The sequence below is a fragment of the Notothenia rossii genome, assembly GCF_949606895.1.
Source record: "Notothenia rossii genome assembly, chromosome: 9".
In the NCBI taxonomy this organism is placed as follows: Eukaryota; Metazoa; Chordata; class Actinopteri; order Perciformes; family Nototheniidae; genus Notothenia; species Notothenia rossii.
The window spans coordinates 62530943-62540663 of record NC_136907.1 but is presented as its reverse complement, the minus strand read 5'-3'; the positions used below and the strand labels follow the sequence as shown (position 1 = coordinate 62540663).

The 9721-nt window shown below is 39.6% G+C and overlaps 1 protein-coding gene across 1 annotated transcript; it reads left to right on the top strand.

The window, feature by feature from the left end:
- The first annotated feature begins 4358 nt into the window (after nucleotides 1–4358).
- On the top strand, nucleotides 4359–6147 carry LOC307020703 (RING finger protein 228-like). Its single transcript, XM_079652234.1, has one exon. It carries the CDS (start codon nucleotides 4911–4913, stop codon nucleotides 5550–5552), a length of 642 nt encoding a protein of 213 aa, XP_079508360.1. The 5' UTR covers nucleotides 4359–4910; the 3' UTR covers nucleotides 5553–6147.
- The last annotated feature ends 3574 nt before the right edge of the window (nucleotides 6148–9721 follow it).

Here is a 9721-nt window from a genome sequence, read left to right as displayed (position 1 = left end):
AAAATTACATTTGGGGAATAAAAACTTTGAAAAGTAGAACTGGCTCATTTTTATTTAATCACCAAGAGAAAGGACGTAATAAGGTTTTCGCTACTGAAGACAGACAGCACTCACAATGGAGTCCAGGAGAGAAATATTGTGTGGATGCGGGGGATTCCCAGCGTGCAAAGGAGGATCTATTTTTTTCACGAGTTCCACCACACCCCACGCAAAAGCTCTGCACAGTCTTCTGATAGTTGTTTGAATGCAACAATAGGTGCTGCGCGGACCCGTGGCTCAGCCACACGGCGCTGTAACACATCCGTGCAAATGGTCGATTATAGACATAGAACCACATGAGGGATCATTTGACTTTTCTGAAGCTTGTAGAGTTGTGATAATTATGATAATTAGGCGTGTTTAATAGACCGATACATTTTATTCCTTTCCCCCCAGGAATAAGACCATAATACTGCCTGATTCTGTTTAGAGGCCTCCACAACCTGCACCATGAGTGACTGGTCGGTCATGACCTCTTTAGACAAACTGATGCATCATTCTGGCAGGCAATTAATTGATCACCTTAAGATATTGTTGTCTAAACATAACAATGATCAAGAAAAAATATTATCACAACCTTATGTAGAGAATGAATGCGGCCTTAAGTGAAAATATGAATAAGAAAAACCAGTTGTTTGGTGCTTCTGTTGTGACAGTAAAAAAGTAATTAAAAAAACAGCATTTTCCCATGGGGGATAAGAGTTGTAACATAAGATTTGTTGAGCTTTTTTGAAATTATTGTTACTATTAACCTAACGTTATAGTCACCCTTTTGCTCCTTTCAGTGCAGTATCCCACAGCATGTTGCTTAGTGTACTTTGTATTCCTCCTGTAAGACTTAGTGAAAATATTGTGTAGTGGACCTGGAACATGTGGAAACATTATATGTCCATAAAAGAAAGAATTGAGAGGGGGAAAGAAAGTTATCATACTAAAGTTTGACTATCATGAAAAGGATATTGGATCTACCATGTCAAATCAATTAGTGGGGGTAAGCTGAGCAGAAATGTGCAGTGGTGGTGAACAAAATGCATAAAAAATAAAGGAACAAAATGGCCCTGAAAATAAATAGTGTGTTAAAATTACTAGGCCCACGCACAGGATAGGGCCATGGGCTTTCGAGGCTGTATTTTTCGGAAATTGAACACATAGAAATCCCAGAATAACTATGCATCCAATAAAGATAACGTTAGTCAAATAGCCCCATAACCCATAGGCAGTTTTGATCTTGGCTGAGGCCATAGCGATAAGTTCCTACAGTGCGTCAGACTAAGGCCTATTTAGAGCACTGGAAACATCTCCATTCTCTCCAGAGGAACTTACAATACTGCTCAGTCTTCATGATTAACCATCAGATCAAAAATAGATAAAAATGAATCAGACCATCACAGTGATTAAACTTCTAAATGAAGAAGCTTCAATTCATTCTCACAATTAAAATAGTCAGTCATGCATTCCTTCATGTAACAGACACACAGTTGACACACTAGCTCTAGCCTACTGTCACAAGCAGAAAGACAGATACCTTGAGTGGATAACCCTGATTTGCATTATTCATTGGGTTTTTATAGCGGTTTTAGTACGTTAAAATAACAGCTAGTTGTAAAACAGTGTGTGCCTAACCTTTATTAGTCCTCAGAGAATCATGCAACTGCTGTGAGGGAATTTTGAATAATGCACTATAATGTCTCTAGTTCTCACCCACAATGGTCTAATTATAGTTGAGGATTCGACAAAGAGATTGATTACTTATTCCAGTTTCTCTATGCAATATTCTAAATACAGATCTACTTATTTTTAAAAGGTGCTTGAATATTTTTTGGTCACATGGCATGCAGACACAGCTCCTAAACTAAAGATGTGGTAATAATGTATTAGTTGAAATAAAGTCCAAAGTTATATGGTTTTCCATTATTTATTTTAATGTAAATGATTTCTGCATTCAATTCTAATTTGAGGCAACACACTATGTCCTATGTTAACATTGGATAGAAATGACCATGAAGTGCGGTTATAATTCCCCTTTAAAATGAATTGAATCGCATCTGATGTTATAGTTTTAGTGTTTGTGATATATCATCATTTATGTTTGATGTGTTGCCTTTATGAGCCTGCAGCAGTTCAGTGACAATTCAAAAGAGCTTTGCATCACAAAGACTACAGAGCAGACATTGTGTGAAGTATGAGAAACAGATTAGAAGAATGGCCAGGCCGACATCTAGATAAGCATCTCAGAAAACATTGCATCTGCAGAAGAAGGAAATCCACTATCCTTAGGATGTTTCTGTTACAAGGTACCTCCAAAAGAGGCACTGTTTTTCCCATGTGTTTGATCTTATCAAATACATACAGCCCACAACAATTCAGTGGGAAGTCAAACTGAGTGCAGTTATCATAACAAAGAGCCAAAAGGTGCACCCAGGTGAGAGAGAGAAAAGAGTAGGAGAGCATTTGTTAATATACAGCCTCTGGGGAAGTAGGATTACTTTAATAGTTCCGCAAGCGAGGATGGAAAATAGTGAGTCTCTAGTTTATGGTGCCATGATGAGCATACAGAGATACTATAAGATTCTTATCTTTCCTACATTATACGGCTCTGCTTCAGCGTGTGTGTGTGTGTGTGTGTGTGTGTGTGTGTGTGTGTGTGTGTGTGTGTGTGTGTGTGTGTGTGTGTGTGTGTGTGTGTGTGTGTGTGTGTGTGTGTGTGTGTGTGTGTGTGTGTGTGTGTGTGTGTGTGTGTGTGTGTGTGTGTGTGTGTGTGTGTGTGTGTGTGTGTGTGTGTGAGAGAGAGGCAAGGAAGACATTGTATCTTGTGTTGTGACATGCCCCATGAAGTGGATTTCACACTTCCCCAAAGAAACTGGATGCATCCTGATATAAAGCAATAATATATTTTAGATTATGACATAATTCAGTACAAGGTTATGTTGTGAGTCAATTTGCAACTGTGAAACATATTGTATGATAGGTGATTTTCAATTGGCTGTATATTATGCACATTACTTTTGCTTGGACATGACCAAAACATGTCAAACACAAGGCTGCCCTTTGCTTTCAATGTTTTGCAGTTTGCCATCGCGCAACATGCAGGGATCCAACATTTTATGTCATATAAGTTCTGTTTTTAGAACATAATTGGGTTCTATGCAAACTGTACTGTTTTCACATTATTTTACTTCTTTCATGTAAACATTTCTGGACTATATTTAACATTATTTTACTGAAACGTACATATTTGCATAGTAAAACAACAACAATCATTAATCCCATGATTAATGTATGAGAACTTGTCTTCTATCACACCTATTCTCTTTTGATAATCCTAACATGCTTTAAAGCAGGTCTAATTGAACAAGTACTTTCAAAAGTATTATTAATCGGATTACTGCTTTAAATAACTGTAACTCATTACAGTTACTACAATGTTAAATGTCATTATTGCATGTAATTGTATGAGACTGTAATCCAGTTAGACACAATATGCTACTTAGCAGGCCTCTATTCTTTTTGTACAAACATGCATGCATACATTCATCCACAAGAGGGCACATGTTCTCGGAGAAATACCATAGTTCCAAGTTCCGTCTGACACCATGAGACCCACTAACATAATTTTACAGGGACATGTATCTATTCTAAAAAATCTTGAAAGACACAACTTCACTTTATATAGATCTCACTGTGTGTTATCAAGTGTGGCGAGGTGATGAAATTACAGCAGTTGATCTTTTTTTATCAAATATAAATTAGGCTGTACAATATAATTTCTGTTAACCAGACAAGGTTTTAAAACAAGTCGGACGAGAAGAGTTAACACTATTTGACATTCAATCCCCCAAATGAATTGATTTTCCAGCAGGGGAATCCATTTATAAAATTATTCTTGCTTTCATTTCCAAGTGCATTTCTATGGACCATGAAACCATGACGACATTTGGCAGTTGTTTGGTATGGATGCTGCAGAGGTTGTCAACACTTTGTACAGTCATTCAAAATTGATATACAGGTGTATCTGGGTCAAGGTGGGCAACCTGAGCCTGAAGGGTTTAATCCATCTTGAAAAATGTCATCAATATTTTTGACATAAAAAAAGTATGCGTATATGGTGGTCAGATAGTGTTTTTAGATTCAAAATCAAGTTTTAACTGATCATAAGAGTGGTTGTAAAGACAGGGAGTTTTAAAGTGTGGAGAAAATGGGGCAGCATTTGGGACAGCAAAAGACCATTGGCAAATATGATGTCCTTCATCTTGAAAGTTAAATAACAGCACTTCAAACACAGACTTATTTCTAGAATATGTCGCTGCAGCTCAGGGTGTCACTGCTGATTGCACTACTCGGCGCTGTCCACTGCATGTGGTTCTGAAATGCCTACGGGACAAACGAAAGGTGGTGCTGTCTATTGTCGCTGCAGGCACTACATTCTAATTATACGGTTAAATAGGGCTATTTAATACACCTTACACATGACCCACACTTGTGACAAATGAACCAGGTGACACAGACCATATTGGAAAGTCAATTTGAACACGTTTGCCGCCTGGATGATTTTATGGTAAACAGTGTTTAGTTCTGGTAATATGATCCCAATGAGTCCCATAGTCTGTCCCTGTCCACGGGTTGTGCCCCGGGCCGGTTACGCAACAAGTCTGTGATCAGACTTGGACACAACCGGGTAGACCAACGACAGACGACTGGACTGACTCATAGGACATGCAGTGATGCAGAGATAATATTTCTCACATTAAAGCGTTGTATCGAAATACGGCCATCTTCCAACCAGGAAATACTGCACAATATGATTGTGCTTGTTTATTGAAAATGTATCTTCGTGAAATAATACTGTTTCGGTAGCCCTATTCTACGGGAACATGGCGGAGGCGGTCGTTACAGGAGGTGAGTGTGGCTCAGCTCCGCCTGACGTGACCGACTCGTTCCCTAGCGAGGAATACGAGTGCACAATATGCTACAACTACTTCGACCTGGGCCGCCACACTCCCAAACTGCTGGCCTGCTCCCACACCTTCTGCCATGAGTGCCTTGACGCTCTGCACATCCGTGGGGGTCGTGGATGGAGAATCGGCTGCCCCGTGTGTCGCCACCGAACTCCGGTGCCGGAGTACCGTGTGTACAACCTCCCCGACAACAGTGCGTTGACTCAGTCGCTCCCGCATAAAAATCACAAGCCCTTGGACTCATCCTTCACAGATGTCCAGACAGTTTCAGCCGCGTATTCAGCCACCTCCCAGGAGAGCAACGCCAGCTGTCAGACTTGCAAAGAAGTTGCGTTCATGACCGGCTGCGTGTGCGCCATATTTTCTTTCATGTCCATGGTGGTGCTCTTATTTCTGGGGCTCATCTTTGTGCATAACTTTAATCACACGTCGTGGCCCGTCGGCCCTATCTGTCTGTTTGTTGCCAGTGTCCTAGCCCCGTTTTCACTCATCCTCACTTGGTTAATGTGCATGTTGAAGTACAGACCTGAAACTGAAGCCAGCAGTTTCCTCACTTAATGTGATGTAATCATCTGGCTGCGAATCTGGATACAATAGCCAGACTAGTATAATTAAAGGTAAATGTGTTTATTTATTTCAGTGTGCTTAGTATGATATATAGATGCTTCAGTGTTTGTGAAGGATGAATGACTTGAATTTGGAAAACGATAGGTGTTAAAATGAAAATGATTGTTGGCTGGATTCCATTTAGCTGCTTGTGTTTCAGGGTTATGGTGTTGTGCATGCTGGTTCACGGTCACACTCTCTTGATTTACTGGGGCTTGAGTTATTGTTAAAGTTATAAGGTACATGTGCTTTTTGTAATTAATTTATAAATGATGTCTCTTACAAAACAATACCTATTTTGAATCTAACGGATTGTATGAGCATCATTAAATAAGCAATACTACAGTATCTACTAATACAGAGTAAAAATACAATACAATACAATAATTTGGATGTTATGTGTTACAGTTTTTCTCGATTGCTAACACAATTTCTTTTTTTAATTGCTCAGTTTCTCAGAACACTAAACACAATTCACAAAACCACACACCCAAAGTGCAAAACACCTAATTGCTCCTGCTAAATGAAGAACTGCACTCAAAACTACATAAACACTTACCAAATGTAAACTTTTGTACCAAATATGACTTCATTCATAATACTAGATTGTTTGACCACCCAACTACACACTGCTGAGCATCATCTAAAGCACTTCCATCTTTTATGGGCTATGCTCTGTACATAGAGGTTTCTGCAGAGAAAGATTGCTTGAGTATAAAGAAATACAGTGAATGAAGAAATACAACTGATTTGTATAAAAAAATCACATTTTATTCAAAGATAACATTGTGCAACATGCATCTCAGCACATAGTTACTATGCTTCTGATCTCTCTAAGTGTGATGGCATTGTTTGCCAAAACCCAGTTTGTAACTGCTGCTTCCTGTGCCTCATTGAAAATCCTTAGCCTTCCACCTGCACCTCTTTGTTTCTCAGTCCTTCGGATAAACAACAAAAATATAGTGGTTGGTCAGTGTCTGTGTTGCATAACAGTAATTATACCACAGTACATTGTGCAGGAGTTTTGTACAGTTATAGTATGCAACATGCTAACAATTCAATTAAAGTAATGAAGTAAATACGTTTCACACAACAGATATAAGCTCTGATATATCATGAATTATGCAGAGCTAAAAACTGGTAACTAACCTGTTTTCAAGTCTAGGTGTCCGGATTACAGAGGCAACAGTAAATCGGCATAGATTAGGCTGAACCCTCTGAATGTCCTCTCCCTCCAGCTCTTCCTCTTCCTCTTCCTCTTGCTCTTGCTTCCATGTTGGCGTCCATTGTTGCTGTAAGAAAGTACTCACCTGTGGTCTTTTTATAGTGCTAACATCCTGATTGATGAGCCAACAATTATGCTATCAGGTGCTTGGTCAGGTGGAATGTGTTTCTTGATCATTGGTCCATGTGTGAGGCATTTTGAATATCAGTGTTTTAAACCTGCTAACACGTGACTTTATGTCAGATGCCTGTGTCTTACGTGCAGAAACGTGTGCAGTGGTTTGCAAAAACGTGCCATGTTGATTTGCAAATTGTGTGAAAAGCTGAAAACGTGTTTTGAGTTTTGGAGATTTGAGCCGATGTATGGCTCTTTGAGTGTCAGTTAAAATAATTGTGCTTTATGTAGCATTTTAGTGTGTTAGCAATCGAGAAAAACTGTAAGATTCTCTGGCTTCTTACAGCTTTCCGTTCACAGGATGCACCTTTGATGAACCTCAATATTTGTTATTTGGACCCCATTTAAGGAAATGCCCATTAGCCTTAAGTTCTTGCTGGTTTCAGTAAAATGCAACTGTGATCATGTGCAAATGCTTATGCTAAAGGTTAAAATCACAGAAAGAGCACTTTGACTTGTCTTGCTAATGGCAACATTAGCAGATACTGTCTTGCTCATCTCCTCCCACTTGTTTCCCTGCACTAACATTATTTACACAACAGACTTAATATAGGGTGCTTGGAAGCTTCTGTACAAGCATGTACTGTACGTTGGTGTCAACGTGTTGCTATGTAACTGATTTATTATAATGTCATTGCACCACCAGCATTATTAATAACATGACCTATAGTGCCAATGACAGAACCTGCTAACCCCATAACTGCCTCTATGTGATTACACTGACTCCCTGCAGAGGAGCAGATCAGCAGGGGATCCTGGGCCAAAGACCCCGAGGGGACATGAGGCTTCACAAGATGAGAGAAATAACTTTGGGGTATGGGGCCAAAATAAGTAGTGTTGTAAAGTATTTAAACAATAGATGCAGATGACCTCCTAGGGGTCCTAAATCATATGATGGTCTTAAGTTTGCTTTTATAGTCATATAAACAGCAAGAACATACAAACTCCACTAACGACTTGGTCCACGCCCAGATCACTCTCAAAGGTTTTGGGTTACAGGCAAGTGTGGGATGAAAATAATTGCTACTTTATTTTCTGTCGATCTCTTTTATAATAATAGGACGAAAACAGATGCTCTTATCACCCATTATTTCCTTTAAGAAAAAAGTATAATAGTGTTTATCCTGCTGTCAATTTGCTTGGTTTGTGTTATTATAAGATTGGTTATGATTTAACAAGATGTCTCCATTTAGTTTAGCTGTATCACAAAAACACAGTAGGTATTTATCTCCACTTAGTGTTGTTTTAAGAGGCGACACTGGTCTCGGGAGTAAAAATCCATCTCTTTCAGATCTCTCAAAGGGACTCCTTCACTTGGTCATCCAGTCGGTGAGTAATGCCACTTAAATGCCACCGTGACAAAAGCTTGAGAAAAAAGGAGGGGTGGCAGGTTTCCACTGGGAGCCATAGGCAACACTGAGTCTGGAGCAAAGGGCTTCATTTCACAGGGACTGCAGGGCTTAAAGTTAAAGATTACTTTGAAATCTGCATCCCCTGCCATCAAACTCTCCCGCTTTAGCCAAACCTCCCTCCAGCCATCACTCCCTCTCCCCAAAATAAGAAGCTGTCGCTACAGAGCAGGGGATGAGTTTTGAGCAGATCCTCTTTGATGACAGAGAAGGAACCTTTTGTTCTCTAATCCCCACACAGACCCCCCCTCTCCTTTTCCCTATAAATCCAACTGGACGCCAAGGGGCTTCATAATCAGCCAGGGGGTCAAAACGTATTGGTTTTTTCGTTGTTTTACTTTGAAAAGATTGGAATATAACAGTGATACACCTCTTGTAACAACATTACTATTTTATTTAAAGGTCACCTATTGTGCAAAATCCACTTGTTCATGTCTTTTCTACATAAACATGTGTCCCCTCTGTGTAAAGAGATTCTGAAAGTTTCAGGAAAAAATATTTGCCCACTTTTTGTCCTGATCCATTTATATAAAAACCTGTCTGAAAATGAGCTGATAAGATTTTTGTCACTTTATGATGTCATAACGATGTTTTGGCTCATGTAACCATTAGCCAATAACCAACCAAGGTAACACCCCCCACCTTATCACCTGAATATCCTCCTAGAGCACCTTTGTGTTCTTTTTAACCAAATATCTCTCAGATGAGCGTGGGGAGTGGCTCCTTATTTTCATCTAAAGTAAAAGACAGAGAATCAGCACTTTTGAAACAGGGCTGAAACAGAGGGGTTTATAGAATGCTACAATGGGTGATCTGTTTAGTATTTCGAGCCAAACACTTCAGAGACATGTTTTGTATATATCTGAGACCTATAATACCTATAATATTGATGAAAAACGGTATAATAGGGGAACTTTAAGTCTTATAATGTTGGTCTTTACTGTGCATGGAAGTCTTGTTGAGAGCAGCAAGAACTTAAAAGAAGCTTATCATTAAGTGAATACTCTAACAAGTCACATGACACTAAGGGAACAGCCATTAGCCACTGTGCATGCTGTCAAGAAAAAACAGGGTCACACAGAGACAGACAGTTCCAGGATACATTTCTTTTCTTCCTGTGTCTTTCCTTCAAGTGTGAGCAAAGTGTGTCGTTATCAGATTGGACACACGGATTTCACAGAGGAGATGAAAGTGTTCCTTTTGCTCATGACATCTGCCCTCTGATGGTTTGTGTCCCATCAAGATGACCTCAGACATAGCCTGAGGAGAGCGATTATCACCACTCTGTACGCACTCTATCTCGTCATGTGATC

Coding starts and splice junctions, on each gene's coding strand:
- LOC307020703 (XM_079652234.1), top strand. CDS start 4,911: ATGGCGGAGGCGGTCGTTACAGGAGGTGAGTGTGGCTCAGCTCCGCCT.